Raw genomic sequence first — 16,436 nt, forward strand, 5'->3', positions numbered from 1 at the left:
TTGCCCATATCAATAACAAAACCAAAAGAAACTGTATGGTTATTTCAAAAGAAAAAGAAAAAGCATTTGACAAAATATAACACCCAGTCCTTATAAAAACATTTGAAAATACTGGAATAAATAGAACTTTCCTCAAAGTAATAAATGGAATCTATCTAAAATTATCAGCAAGCATTATCTGTAATGGGGATAAACTAAAACCCGTTTCAATAAGATCAGATGTAAAGCAAGGATGCCCATTATCACCACTCTTATTTAATATTGTACTAGAAATGTTTGCTATAGCAATAAGAGTACAGAACAAAATTGAAGGAATTAGAATAGAATTTGAGGAGACAAAAATATCACTCTTTGCAGATAATATGATGGTGTCTTAAGAGAATTCTAGATAATCAATCAAAAATCTAATAGAAATAATTAACATCAGTGAAGTCACAGGATACAAAATAAACCCAAGTAAATCATCAGCATTTCTATTTGCCACCAACAAAATCCAACAGTAGGAGATAGAAAAGGAAACTATATTCAAAATAACTTTAGACAACATAAGATACCTGAGGGAATACCTACCAAAATAAACCTAGCAACTATGTAAACACAATTACAAAACACTCTCATGTAAATAAAGTCAGACCTAAACAATTGGGAACATATCAATTGCTCATGAATAGACTGAACCAACATAGTGAAATTATAATCCTACCTGAATTAATTTACTGTTTCAACTACCCTAAAATTACTTCACAGGTCTAGAAAAAATAACAACAAAGTTAACATAAAAGAAAAAAAAGATCAAGAACATCAAGGGAATTGATGAAAAAAATATAAAGGAAGGACACCTAGTACCAGGTACAAAACTATACTTTAAAGTGGTAATCATAAAAATAATCTGGCACTAATTAAGAAATAGAATAGTGGATCAATGGAATAGAGCAGGTAATCAACACATGGCCATGAATGTCCATAGCAACTTAATGTTCAGTAAACTCAAAGATCCAAGCCTTTGGGGAAAGAAAACTGCTGGGAAAACTAGAAAGCAGTGTGGCAGAAACTAGGCATGGATCAACATCTTCTTATATATCCTGGTACATTCTCATATACCAGGATAAAGTCAAAATGGATACCTGATCTAGAAACAAAAGGTGAAAGATAAACATGGGAAAGTTTCCCTGTCAAATGTATGGATAAGGGAAGAATGTATGATCAAACAAGATATAGAGAGCATTATAAAAATGAAATAGATAATTTTGATTACATTAAATTTTTAAAAAGTTTGTACAAACAAGACTAATGCAACCAAGATCAGAAAGGAAACAACAGATTTGGAAAAAAATCTTACAGCAAATACTTCTGGCAAAGGTCTCATTTCTCAAATATATGGAGAACTGAGTCAAATTTAGAAAAATACAAAACATTCTCCAATTGAAAAAATGGCCAAAGGATAAGAAAAGCAGTTCTCAGAGGAGAAAGTTAAAACTCTCCTTAGTTACATGAAAAAATACTCCAAATCTCTACTGATTAGAGAAATGCACATTAAAACAACTCTGAGATACTGCCTCACCACTACCAGATTGGCTAGTGAACAAAAAAAGCAAAATGATAAATGTCAGAGAAGATGTGGGGAAATTGGGACACTAATAACCTGTTAGAACTGTGTTTTTCAATCAATGAGGTTCATCCATAATTTGGAGAATGGATGAACAAGTTATGGTATATGATTGCAATGGAATACTACTGTGCCATAATGAACAAGATTCGAGTTCAAAAAAACCTGGAAAGACTTATATGAACTGATGCAAAATGAAGTGAGCAAAATCAGAAGAACAATCTATACAGCAACAGAAATATGCAATGATCAACTGTGAAAGACTAAACCATTATCAGCAAAGAAAATCTCCAAGATAACCACAAGAGACTCATGTTGAAAATGCTATCCAAAGCCAAAGAAGGAATTGTTAGAATTTCAGTGCAGATAAAAGGATGCTATCTTCCACTATATTTCCTTCATGAGATTTCTATTGTATATGTGATGTTTTCTATCATGACATGAGTAATATGGAAGTATGTATTACATGAAACCATGGATATAACCTATATCATCAGACCTTTCACCACCTCAGGCAAGGGAGGATATAAGGAGGAAGTGTGAACTCAAAGAGAAGCAAACCATTAATTTTAACACTTACAGGAGAAAATCTGAATTTTAAGATGTCAAAAATAATACTCAAAAAGTATTTCTACATGCAGCAGAAAAATAAATAAAAGATATAGCACAAAAAATTAAAGAAAGAAAAATGCCTTGAGCACTGAGAAGTTAAGGGACTTGACTAGGGTCAAAAATCCAGGAGACTTGAACCTTCAGGTCTTCCTAACTCTAATGTCTTCTCTCTATCCCTTACATTATTATGTTGCCTCCTTTCCTCTTTCGCTTGGTGTTTGTGAGCGAATATGTGTGTATGTATATATTGTGTGTACCAATATATGCATACTATATTATATATATATATATATATATATATATCTTGTGAATTGTGTATATGCACATATGTATATCACATATATTATATGCATAGAATATATGATACATACACATGTTAGATTATTGCTTATATATTCTCTCTTTTGTATATGTATATTTACATATATGCATCTACTAGACATATTAAATTTATATATAATAGGCTACACTAGCCTGATTTACCCTATACTATGTGTTCTGAAAATCCTAATCCAGTTTTAAGCCAATAAAGCTGTAAACTGGACTAGGACTTTTGGGATGCCTTATAAGTATATGCATATGTTTATGTATAAATAAGTGTGTCTATATGGGCTACACACATGCATGCATGCAGGCATGCATACAATTGATCCTCAGTTTTTGCTGGGATAACATTTCTAGAAAATGGTGCAAAATTAGAAAACCCAAATGTTGATATATTGAACCTACAGGAAATATAAGGCTTGGTTCCTGCCACCACCACCAACTATAATCTTTCACTAGAAATTGTTGAAAATACACTTTTCTGCACACAAATCTTTAGAATGAAACATTAATTCTAATAATGTACACTTTTCTTAACATGATAGCTAAGAAATAACCCTTAAATTCCAAGGGAGAGGAAAGGCAATGCAAGAGTGGACAGGAAGAGGCAACGACAATGATGTCAGGTGAACCCCCTGGTTAAAAAGGGAAAGGGGGAACACCTGCCATCTCTAATCTCCCTTTCAGTTCTGTGGTTGAACTGTTCCTGAATGAAAAGAGCATGCCTGGGGTGAGTGTCTAGCCTGACTCAGTGGGCTCCTGATTGCTCCATTATTCTGCTGGCAAGGAAGCACAAGAGTCCAGTGGCACAGGCAGCCAGGGAGGCTAGACAGGAATGCCAGTGAGAGGACAAGGGTGACCACCATCTCATTTACCCACAAACTTAGAGCCGCTTTTCCATTTTTCAATTACCTCATCACAGACTGAGAGTTTACTTTAGCACTTTCTGGAGCAGATCTTATGAACACTTTTATCAATACTTTCCTCCTTTTTGCAGATATAAATTTATGGGTCCACTTTTAATTTTTTCTTTGTGTATATCCTGTAAGTGTTAAAATGTGCACAACTGCCAATGTGAAAGTGAATATGAGGTTTTTAATAAAATCAGGTGAAAATTCAAGTGAAAGTTAAACATGTACATGTTAAGGATTGATTTGTTTATATGTATATACATGTGTGTATGTGTGTTTATGTGTGTGCATATTTACATGCACATATGTATGTATATACCTAGAAACTTGAACATCTAATCAAAGGATGTTTAAACAAAACAGAAGAGGAAGAGAGAAAAATGCCTATTTATATCTATCAAGTCAAATAAACAATAGCACAATGTAGGTAGAATAACAATAGAGATTCCCGGATAATCATAAGAGACAAAATCCAAGAAATGAACTGGTAATAAAATGCATGGCCTCATGTCTATCCACAAAATATGGGTCACATTTACAGTGAACTAGAGATCCTTGTGTAAAGAAGCAAGTTAAACATAATCATTAAGTGTCCCTGAAACTTGGTGAGATGGAGACCCATGACTATAATTCAGCTCTAGCAGGATATGCCTCATTTAAAGAATCCAAATAAAGAAGAGGGGGGTTAGAAGAGTGCTTTGTATCAAGGAGATATTCTCATGTGAGTAAATAAATCCCGAAACAAGAGGAGAATGAGTAACTATATATACTGTCCTGGGAATATATGGACTACCTAGAGAGAAGAAGGAAATGAATGAGGAGTTTGTACAACTTATCACAAGCCTGGTTCCAAAACATGACATAGCAATCATATGTCATCTAGTCATCTGCTCAGGCTCTATTCTCTACTGAAAGCAGAGCAGCTAATAATTTCTTGGTTTGCCTTAATGACGGCTAAATCATTCAAAAGGCAGAAAAATTAGGGGCATTGTTATTTTACTCCTAATCCTGACTAACAAGAAGTAACTGGTTATTGAATAGAGATGATAAGAATATTGAGAGAAGTGACCTCTTTATCTTAGAATTTGGGATCAAGGAGAGGAAAAGCAAGTATAGTCTGAGATGAACACTCAGTTTTGAGAGATCATATTTCAGTGGTTCAAAAAAACAATAGCTAGTTTTCTAAGGCCTTATATGTTAAAGAGAGAAAAATTCTGTGTGATCCCGGATAAGTCACTTGACCCCCATTGCCTACCCTTACCACTCTTCCACCTATAAGTCAATACACAGAAGTTAAGGGTTTAAAATTTTAAAAAAAGAGAGAAAAAAATTGAGGAATAAAATTCTAAGATACAAACAGAAACAACTGTAATGATAGGGGGGAGGGAGTTGTCAAAAAGACTGAAATGTGTGCATAAAGACTCATTAACCAGCTTCGATTTTAAAGTTACATAGAAACGAAGGCAAGGACTTGCAGGAAAGATGAATAAAAAGTATGGCATGCTTCTCTAAAAAGAGTGTCTGGAGTGCTATGTTCAACATTATCTGAAGCTTATGAAGAATTATAACAACAACAATAAAAAAAAGATGTTTAAGATGTATTCAGGTAGCGGGAGAAATGGTCAAAGAAAGAAGAGGATGAACACTCGGGATAGAAAAATTATAATGGATGATGGAGAGAAGACCAAATTACTAAACTCATATTTTACCTCTGATTTCTCTGCCTGTGAGAACAATCTTTGTGAAAAGAGAGGACAGAACCCTGCTCCAAAAATTTTTATTAATTGGGATCTGAAAACCAAGATCAGTACCTGGATATTCAGACAATACCCAGCAACCTTCATAACCTTAATTCACCAGCCCAGGCAATAAACATCCCAGATTACCGAAAGAAAGTAGATATGATTGCTGAGCCACTGTCACAGTAATCTTGGAAAGATGGTGGAGAATGTGAAAAAATGTTACAGAACTAGGGGACAATTTTTGCCCCAATTCTTTAAAAATAAGGGCAGAGAGTAGAGCTTGCAAACTATAAGCCAATAAGACTATAGATTTTGATTAATATCAAAATTTGAGAATATATTATATAGAAAGCACTGACATTTGTGCCATCTGGTATACAGGATGAAAGTTGCTAGGTCTGGCCTGCCCCTCTAGTGTTGCTTAGTAAAGCACCAGATTAATTTGTATGATTCTGGCTCTAGTGGCCAGGGGCATAACAGTGGTTGAAAGAAACTTTTGTAACCTGATGTGAACAATAACCATGCCTAGAGTTGTGGTCATTGAGGTAAAAGAAAAACAGTTCAAAAAAGCAGACATGACCTAAGGGAATTTGTTGGATAGCTGATTTTAGCTATTCGTCTGACTCACAAAAGTGCTAGAATAACCCTGCTATTATAGGCTAAACAGTCCCTTCACACATATTTACTTTCTCTATCCTCATCATTACCAACCAGATTCTGGTCACTTCCCAAAAAGTGTTCGCTTTCCTCTTGGAAAAGGGCCATATGGCAACTTTAATTCAGTAGAGAATCAGAAGATAGCAGCAGATTGGCAAAGAATCTGCAGACCAAAGCACCTCAGCAGAAGATCAGAAAATGCCAACACAGGAAAGAAAATAGCCTAGTAGATAAAGGACACCAGCAGCTCATAGTTTGGCAGATAAGGCAGTTTTCAAAACCCAGTGGAAAAAGCAAACTGATGTAACACATTACCAGACCAGTAGATGACATCAACAGTGATAGATAGAGGAGAATTTTACCTGAAATACAATACTAGGGCCATGAGTTGCCCTGTATATACATATATATATGTATATTTATACATATACATATATATAATCCCTATATACATTCTATCTCTTCTAAGCTGACATAGGAAACTTAGAGGACAATTTAGGGGAGACATTTAGAATATAGTTTGTCTGGAAAAGATATGAGGGTTTTGGTGAACTATAAAACTCCATATGTCTCAACATATGATATGGCAACTAAAAAACTAATGGAATCTTGAGTTGTATTTAAGATAGTTTAGGATCTTGGAGGTTCTCAACCCTAGTCTGAATATATCTGGAGTACTACATTCACCTCTGACCTCCACATTCTATGAAGGACACTAATAAGCCAGCAGGTATCCAGAGAAGGACAATCAGCATTACAAAGGTCTTGGGATTCCAACTATAAGAGGTTCACTTGAGGGAACTGGACATGTTTCTCTTTAAGAAGAGAAAATTTAAGGGGGCCGTGTTAGCTGGCTTCAGGTATCTGAAAAATTATGTCCCAGAAGAGGGACTAAATTTGTTCTGTTTTGCCCCAGTAGTCTTAATCGGGAACAATGAAGAGAAGTTACAAAACCTCAAATTCAGATTTGCTATAAGGAAAACCTTGCTAACAATTAAAGCTTTCTAATAGTAAAAGAAGCTGCCTGAGGAGATAATGTGTCACCCCTTACTAGATGTCTTTGAGCAAAATCTGAATGGTCACGAAATCACATGTAAAGAAAACAAGATATATTATTTAGTGAAATGAGTTGGCATGCTAGTCTTCTTCTCTCAAGCCTTCAATGTGCCTGCTGATCTCTGAATTAAGTCAGTCAGATTCCCATTAACCCCTCCAACAAACTTTTATCCATTGAGGGTCTGTGGACTGCAAGATTAGAAGAAACTAAATGTAAGCCTTCCTAAAAGTGACTTTTTCCACCCACAAAGAATATTCACAGGTTCAGAGAACACTGAACCTTCATAGATTTAAAGGAAAGAATTGAGCTTTTAAAGATTCTTCAGCTAATGGAGCATGATACAACCATGGTACAACTATGTCAGACAGCATCCTAAGCCTGCTATTTGCACATAAAGCTTAATACATAGATATTCTAAAAAGGAATTATTAGAAAATTGCATTTCATCATAATTACCCCCAAATAACAAAGGAGAAACCAAAGCAATAACTTGGGAGAGTGACTCAGTTTGAGTAATTACACATATAAAAGCTACTTTGAGTAGACGGTTCACACAAAATGCGTCAGTCCTTAGCAAAATTTGTTATTTTACTGGGCTACAGTAAATATTTCACAATAAACTCCCACTACCTGGATACCATCACCTGAATAGGACACACATCTCTCTGAGTGATGTGACAAAAGCACTTTCTATTTATAATGTTATAGATGGCTAAAGATATTGGTTTCATAGGATATTAAATTAAATACATAAAAGGAGCTTAGACAAAGAGAAGGAGGAAGAATCCTTTTGCTAATTTTCAGGTAAACACTTTGGGTTTTATTTTGTTTTGTTTTGGTAAGGGAATAGAAATTGGTACAAAATAGAAGAGAGTTTCACTAAGAGAAATGATAAGGATGAAAGAAAGAAATATATATGAAAGAATAAGGAAGTAACATCCTATATCCTTCAGTAATCCTTCAGTATAGAAGAAAATGTCCATGATAAGGGAAAAAAGAAATAGAGTGAAGAGAAGGGAAAGAAAGGAGTGAAGCATAGAGGGGAGAAAGGGTGGGGCAGCCTTGCTAAAACAGAAATGGAATCAAAAATACATTATGCCTTCATCCAGGGGCATTTAAGTTGGCAGTCCACAAAAGTTAAGCATTTTTAAATGTTATCAATCTACCAAAGTCACCATAAAATGGGATATTGGTTTTTTTTTCCCCAACAATAAAACTCCCAGGGTAAGAGATATTAGAGCTTCAAATATCAAGAGTCAAATATTTTCATAAAACAAGTTATAGTCCCAAAGGAATCAATAACTCCTTGCTTTGTGCCTGGTCTTAATATCAGATTGAATGCATTTTTTATTAAGTCAGTAAATTACAGGGCGAGGAAGGGGACATTTTCAACTTCAAGAATGAAATGGAACATTTCAATGACTGTTAAAAGACTTGGTGTCATCTTCAGTCTCTCCCTCACCCCTGCCTCCCACATCCAAGCCCTGAATATTTTACCTCTGCAAATTCTCAGCTCTGTACCTTTCTCTAAATTCTTACTGCTACCATCCTCATCTAGATTCCATTCCCACCTGACTGGGTTATTACAGTAGTATCCCAATGGATCTTCCTATATCCTTTCTCTTGACCACTCTTTCCAACTGATCCTTGCCAAAAAATTCTATCATTTTCCTCTTCTCAAAACCTGTTAGTGACTTCCTATTGTCTAACTAGAAAAATTTAAACTTCTCCATCTGACATCAGAGCCCACTACCTCGCATTTCTAGATTTGTTTCTTCCATGTTTCCCTCCAGGCACTCTATATTTTTCCACCTTTTTTCCTATGGTTTCTCGGAATGACTCTTTGAATTTTAGACTTACAAATGATAAAGATGAATGCATTTCACAATCAATATCAAATTAAATGAGAATATATTTGTGAAAGTTTATTGAAAACCTGCCACAATTAAGTGATGCTGGAAATGTCATATACTAACTTTTTAATAGGGTTAGGGTGGTTGATGTTTTTTCCATCCAATTATTTTTTCCTTGAGTCAATTTCTCCTTTAAAAGATTTTATGGTAAAAATAAAATGTCTGGTGGCTTTTGAAAGTAAGCTTTAAATGAATGCATAAAAATGACACATCTTTATTATATGAAGCTATAGGACTAAATCTAAGATTGGATGGAAGACAGTGGTTGGAAGAAACTTCACAGGGTCTCAACCCTAGAGTCATACATCTTTGTAGAAAGAGGCAGGAATTGAACAGATCTGGCAAAAAAAAAAAAAAAGGAATGAAGAATTAATGCTTCTAGATCTAAAAGTAATTCTAGAAAAAAAAGAATCAAAACTGTCTTTCAGGGGTTCAAACTGCCCTAAGAACCAGGAGAAGTAGGCTTGATTAATGAAGTCAAGACTTTGAAAGATCTAAGAAAGAATTTTCCTGAGAGTCAAGGCAGCAAGGAAATATACATGTTCTGTTCTCCCTTTCATAGCATTAGACTGTACGTTCCTTAAAGGAAGGGACTGTGGTTTTTTTCATTTTTTGAACCCCTGGATCCTACAAAGTGTCTTATATATAACAGCTTTATAATAAGGTTGATCCAATTGCAAGTTATTACTAAAATTGGTGTTCCTGGAGTTGTTTAAAAGAAGCTATTCTTTAACAGTTCAGGTACAGTCCTTTATGAAGGCAAGAGGGCTAATTTAGATGAAGGAAGAGCAGGAAACAAGGAAACAAGCAATTATTAAGCACTAACTTTGTGCTGGGCATTACTCTAAGCGTTTTATAAATATTAGCTCATTTGATCCTCACAACAACCCTGAGAGGTAGTTGCTGTTACTATTGTTTTTTATAGTTAATGAAACTGGGGCAAAGAGAAGTTGAGTAACTTGCCCAGGGTCACAAAACCTGGTATCCAAAAGCAGATTTTTGTCCCTGACTCCAAGCCCAGCACTCTAATTGCTACATGACCCAGCTGCCTCAATAATATTCTTATCTTGCCATGCCTTCTGTGACTACTGATGAATACATGAGAAGCATAAAAAGTAGCTACACACTGAGAAATGCCAAATTGTTGTCAGGTAGCAGAGTGGCTCCATGGAAAAAAGGAATTTGGAGTCAAAGAACTTGGGTTCAAATCATGATTTTAAATACCAATGTGACCTCTGACCCTCAGTTTTCTCAGCTAAAAGTGAGGAGATTGGGCTAGATGTTCTCTACAAAATCTTCCAATGCTAAATACTTATGATAACTCATCCAATGTAAAGTTTACAAAGTGGTCTTCTTATAACTCCTGAGTTATCAGAGGAGGTGTTATCATACCCATTAAAGAGATGGTGAAATTGAACCTTGCTCCTAGGTCACAAGGCTAATAAGTCTAGAATCTATTATTTGAAATCAGGTCTCATAACTTCAAGTCCAGTCAATTAAATTCAAATGTTTTATTTTATTAGCACTAATCAGTTAATTCAAACCATCCTAAACTCTATTTCCTATCCCCTACTAAAACACAGGATGCTTCTAAGAACTCATCTTCTCATTCCATAGACTAATAGCTATCATGACTCAATCATGCCTCAATATAGGGAGATTCTCCCATCTTCCATTAGGAACTTAAGTCTTGGCTGAGGTTCATTTCAACCCATGAGTTTAGAGATTATTTTACAATACAAAGCAAAAACAAAAAAAAGTCAACCAGCTATGTTGACCTAGGGATAATCCAGGTTTTTTGTTACTCTCCCTTTTCAATGGGACATAAAGGATTTTAGCAAGGATTTTTTTTTGTTGTTTTATAAATATTCCCATGACTCAACACATCTATGAACACACAAAACATTTCCCGTGGCTCTCCTCCTGTTTGCTAACTCATTGTGCCAACAACCTGAACCAGCTTCAGATTCTACAACAACACAGCTGATTAGGCAATCTGTAATTTATATATGTTCACAAATATGTACCAGCATTTGCTTCATTTCATCCTGCTAATCAGTATGGATTGTTACTATGGCATATCCAATTGTTAGGTGTTTGCTCTACAGTGCTTAAACGTATGTCTTAGATAGTTGGTGGGTTTTTTTTCAAATCATTTGTGTATTTCCCTGGTACACAGACATGCCAGCATCCCCCAGGACTGAGGATACGCAAGGAAAACAGTCGACTAAGGTTTAAGAAATAGACAGCAGAAGATGGTCAAATGATGGATTTTTAATAGGACTCTATAAACACAATATTTTGAAGCAGACAGAAAATTCTTTCTGCAGATTAAAGGCATATATTTTTCAAAAGTCAAGTTCCACGGTATAGAGGAAAGATCAATGGATTTGGACATAGATTTGAATCCTAGATTTTCTGCTTACTCTCGATATGACTTTAGGAAAGGCCTTTCACTTCACTTCACTGGACCTCAGTTTCTTCATCTATAAAACAGTAAAGTTGGATTCAATTATTTCTGAGGTCCCTTCCAGCTTCATCTTTAACATGAGCTGAAAACTGCAATTATATAGCAGCATATAAGGAGTGCCATTTTTAATTCAATTACTCAAGCATTTATGAAGTTCCCATTGTATGTCAGGGACCGCATCGGGCACCTTCATACCCTGCCCAGCATGTATGAAGACTTGCTCCTGCCCTGCCTGCCTTTCTTAATCAAGCAGACCTCCCATCTTGCTTCTCTGAGAATACAAGCTGTAGTATTAGGCTACCTTAAGAAGAAGGAAGATGTCTGTTTCCAACAAAGTACCAAACTAAGGAGAGGAGCATGGTCTACGTGGTGCCAAGTCAGAGGGATGTTTATGATCATCCGACTGACTGGGTACCTGGGCCAACACAAATCCATCCACTCTGAGAAATGAATTACTCCAGTTGGCTGTATGCAATGTTCAAATAAATCAAGCAACTGCCAAATCTCCCCTTCATTTGGGACTGAGGATGTTTCCAATATTGCCGGGATTGTTTTCAGGGAAATTGATCCTATTAATGCTTCAAATAACCACTGCATCTTGTTCTGTACTAGACAGTATCACTTGGGTCTGAACCACTGAGACAAAGGTAAAATACTGCCCTTCCTTTTGTTATTACTAGTTTCTCCTCTGCCCTATTATCCTGTGTGGATGCAATGAGGTGGCTGTTGGCCAAAAAGGCTGTTGTTAAAATACTTTATTATATTCCACAGGGAAATTATGGTACTTGTGAACAAACAATGATGTGACAAGGGAAGCTAAGGCAAACTGGAAAGAGTACTGGTTTGAGTAAGCAGGTCCTAGTCTCCATTTGTAGCTCTGCCTCAAACCGGATGTGTTACCGTGGGCAAGTTATTTCCCTTTCTCTTGGCCTCAGCTTCCTCTTCTATAAAATAAAGAGTTTGAACTAGATCATCTCTAAGGTTCTTTCTAGTTCAAATATTCTATGATTATATGACTATTGAAGAAACTGCTACAACCTAATGACCACTTCTCCCATTTCCCTATTCGGCCCCCTTTAAAAAAAATGTAACTCCTTTCTCTTCCTCTACCTCCTAGAAATTAAACTGATATCAACATAGATTTTTTAAAAACCAGTGTCTAAATTATAGAAATTAACAATAATTCTACCCACCACCTCTAGGTCAAAAAGTGGGTCAGAAAGACCTGAGTTCCAGTCCTGCCTCAGACACTTATTAGCTGTGTGGGCCTGGGCAAATCGCTTAATTTCTGTTTATCTCAGTTTGCTCAACTGTAAAATGGGGATGGTGATAGCACCTATTATTATTGTGAGGATCAAATGAAACATAGTGGGCACTTAATAAACGCCTGAACCCCTCCCTCTTCTTTATTCCAACTTGGGTTTCCCCCCCCTGATTTTAGGAAAATTCTGAGTACATAAAGGAAGTGAAAGGGAATTAGAAAGCATCCAGAACAAACTCTAGCATATTGAGCATTAACATGTAATTCCAGTAATGCAGGTGCTTCAGTGAGTTGAATTAGTAGGGTGTGAAAAGCCAGTGATGAGAAGAAGCTCTAATCCTAGTTCAATCATTGCCTGCTGAGCCAGGGGCATTCATTCACATGTCATTTAACATTCATATTCCTCTTTTTTTTAAACAGGGACAGCAATATAAGCAGGATTCTCCCAACACCCTTGCAAGAAGTATTTAACAAAATGTTAGGAGACATGTAACATAATTATGATGTTTAAAAATTGAATATATTATTGAAATGCTTAGCAATCACCAAATAATCATAGAAACAAAGTTCATATTACTGCCTTTGTTCAATAACCCATTAAAAAAAACCTTAACTTCTATCTTAGAATAAATACTGTGTATTGGTTCCAAGGCAGAAGAGTGGTAAGAGCTAGGCAATGAGGGTTAAGTGACTTGTCCAGGGTCATACAGCTAGGAAGTGTCTGAAGACAGATTGGAACCCAGGACCTCCAATCTCTAGGCCTGGCTCTCAATCCACTGAGCCACCTAGCTGTTCCTAGTAATTCATTTTTTAAACACCAATACACATACACATTTTCAGTTAGAAAGTAGGATATATGAAAATAGAAATAATAAATTTGTGGTGTTAAACTCAGAATATTTAGAAAATTTTAAACCCTAGACCATTCCACAAAGTCATATTACCTTTGCCATCTAAACATTGATCATTTCGTATTCAGTGGAGAAAGAGGCAAATAGTTCAGCTGTTACAAGAAGTACTTTAAAAAAAAAAACCTCAAGGCAAGCTGTTGTCATTGGTGCTTAATTTAAAATGTCACTGCTAAAAATGTTCACACATGCTTATTCCATTAGCAGTCCATGGATGTTTACAAAAGGCTCATGATTGTCAGGGCTTGTAGTTTCTCTGGGATCTGATGAACAGGAAGGAAGTCTTCTCTCTCCTCACCTGTGGGAACCAGGGGCAGGACTGGCATCTAAGGCCCCTTTACTTACATCATCAAATACCTATACATTATATGAGTACATCACAAACTCTGCCCTCTCCTACTAATTGATGGCCATTTCTGTCCTCAGTTTAGATAAATTGCCTCTTAAGAAGCATGACAATTCCCTCATACTAAGATTCTCAGACAAGGAAAGAACCTCAAAATCTGTACTATGATAGGTTCATTCTCCTCTGGCCAGCCAACATCAACAACAAAAATATTATTACTAATATAATGTAATATATAAATAATACCACTAGCCTTGGTAAAATGCTTGGATTTTAAATCCAAGCCTAATTCCAAGTGTTCAGAGAACAAATCCAACTCTTTGGTGGTATAAGTCCATTACTGCCACTCATTTATTAATTGCCAGAACCTTTGATAACCTGATAATCATTTTGACCTTGCCTCACAGACCACCTGGTTTAATTGAAAAAGAAATCCATGAAGTGGCAAGGTTACTGGATGGAAAAGAAGAACTACCCCCCCACAAGAACTGCATTGTTAAGGGGCTTTCCCCTTAACAGCTCAAGATTTCTAGAAAAGTATTTAAATAATACAAGTTAACGGATTCCTATTTACAGATTCGGTTGACTTAATTTATCACTAAATTGGGACAAATTTAGAATGTGTTTATTAGAGAAAACAGTAGGTAAGCAAATCAGTGTAGAACTGTACCCCCAAAGGGGGAAAAAATTCTCTTTGAAATTTCTGCCTTAATCTTCCTGGAGGAGCTCACTTTTATATCCCAGCTGGTTAAATCTCCAAAAGCTTCATGTTTACAAATTTTAAAACCTCATTTCCTGAATTTTAGCTACTCAGTTTCTCAGATAAACTGAAAATGTTGTGTTTTTTTCCTTTCCTCTTCAGAGATGGGGGCTTAAGGAGCCCACAAAGTGCACTTAGAGGCTTCTTTCCCTTTCAGCTAATTTTAGCAATTTGATGAATGCATTTGCTCTATACCTACCACCTGCGCCTAGTTCTATTTCCTCTTGAAAGGCTCTGCCTCCGGTCTCTTCAGTTGGCCTCAAAGGTGTTTGAAAAAGCTACTCTCTACTGGAGAGAACTTTCTGTAAGGTATTTACATTGAAGCAGGTCCTAGGGTGGACTTCCGTCTGCAAATGCCCCTGCTCTCTTAGCTAACCAGTTACAGTGGAGCTGAGAGCTACGGAGAGATTTTGTGGGCATTTCATTAGTTTATGGGGAAGTAGGGTCCTGGATTTTGCAGCACAAGTGTGGCACATCGCCGTTGTCGTGGGTTTGGGCCGAAGAAGATGCTACAAAGGACTGCACGGCTGCACCTGTAACTGCTTAACCAGCTCTGCACCTGTGCTCTGGAAAACCCAAGGAAACCCCATCTGCCACCTGATCCTGACACTTCACGCGGCACTGGAAGGAGGCATCCGCCGGCCGAGGCCACATCTGGATCTTCCCCTTTCCCGATGCCTGTGAGCCCTGATGGAGAGAAAAGATGAACCTCCTGCCCAGTGGACTCCTTTACAAGACTGACCAAGCTGGTGAGGAGCTGACAGTCCAAAGGCTCTCCCCAGTCCTCCGGCTGCCCCCATCCCCAACAAAAGGGTGAGCCGCTTAGGGTACGGATTGAGTGAGGGTCTGCAGCGAGAGAACGAAGAGGACCTGAAGGTACCCTGGCACAGAACTGGAAGTCCGCGGACAAACGGAGGCAGCGAACCTAAGGAGTCAGTGCATCCCCCTAGCGCCCCGTCGGGCACCCTGACACTTTTCCAGACTACTTTGTTGTCACCCTGCGGAAAGCGGAGACCCCCAAAAGGTGCCCCCGGGAAGAACTCTCCACGGTGTGCAGCCTCTCCTCAAGACCCGTCACCATCACCACCATCTCCCTGCCCTCCCTGGCCCCTCTCCCCTTGTCAGCCCTGGGGCTCGCTCCGGGAGGCAGCCAACATCCTCGCCGCCCTCTCTGTTGCACCGGCTCCGTGCGGAGACCAAAGCTCGGGGGGGCTGGGCTGCGTCCACAGGAGAGGGGGACGCGGGACGGCCAGGGGCGTTTGCCATACATCAATTCATCTACAAAGCGACAGAATCGTTTCAAAGACATCTCTTACCATTGGACCTCCGGACAATATTCTCCAGAAACGTGTTCTGGGGGGCAACAAGCCCCCTCCTGCCCCCAGCCATAGTCATCCTCCCTGCAGCTCTAGGGTTGGGGGGGAGTCCCGACTCGGCTTTTCACGGCTGCAGGAGGCTGGGCACGGGAGCAGCGCGCGATCCCCGCTCGGAGCTCCCCATGGTCTCCGCTGGGACCCGAGCGGGCTGGTGCAGCGGAGGCGGAGGCTCCCTCCAGCAGCCACCCTCGCTCTCTTCACGCCTCCCTCCCTCCAGCCCGCCTCGCAATGCACTCGCTCCCAGCTCCTGCTTGCTGCAGCCGCCTCCAGGGTGGGGGGGATGGAGGGAGGGGAGGGAGTTTCGCCTTGGCCTGCAGCGGCCCCTGGCGGACGCAGCAGCCCCCGCCTCACCCCAGGTGCCCAAGAGATGGAGTCGCTGAGCGGGGTGGCTAAGCAGAGGTTGCTGCTGCTGCCCCAGCGGCAGCAGTAGCAGATGGGTGGGGGGCGGTGTAGGGGAAATAGGGGAGAGAATAGAAATGCTGGAGCAGGAGCG

The 16,436-nt window shown here is 38.4% G+C and overlaps 1 protein-coding gene across 1 annotated transcript in view; it reads right to left on the reverse strand.

Annotated features, from left to right (window-relative positions):
* KCNH1 (potassium voltage-gated channel subfamily H member 1) overlaps positions 1 to 15,962 on the reverse strand; it is a 613,189-nt gene extending 597,227 nt beyond the window's left edge. The window contains exon 1 of the mRNA XM_044673205.1: positions 15,884 to 15,962. Within this exon, the coding sequence (XP_044529140.1) occupies positions 15,884 to 15,962 (79 nt within the window). The remainder of the gene's footprint in view (positions 1 to 15,883) is intronic.
* Positions 15,963 to 16,436: the final 474 nt, after the last annotated feature.

The sequence above is a fragment of the Gracilinanus agilis genome, chromosome 4 (assembly GCF_016433145.1).
Source record: "Gracilinanus agilis isolate LMUSP501 chromosome 4, AgileGrace, whole genome shotgun sequence".
Lineage (NCBI taxonomy): Eukaryota > Metazoa > Chordata > Mammalia > Didelphimorphia > Didelphidae > Gracilinanus > Gracilinanus agilis.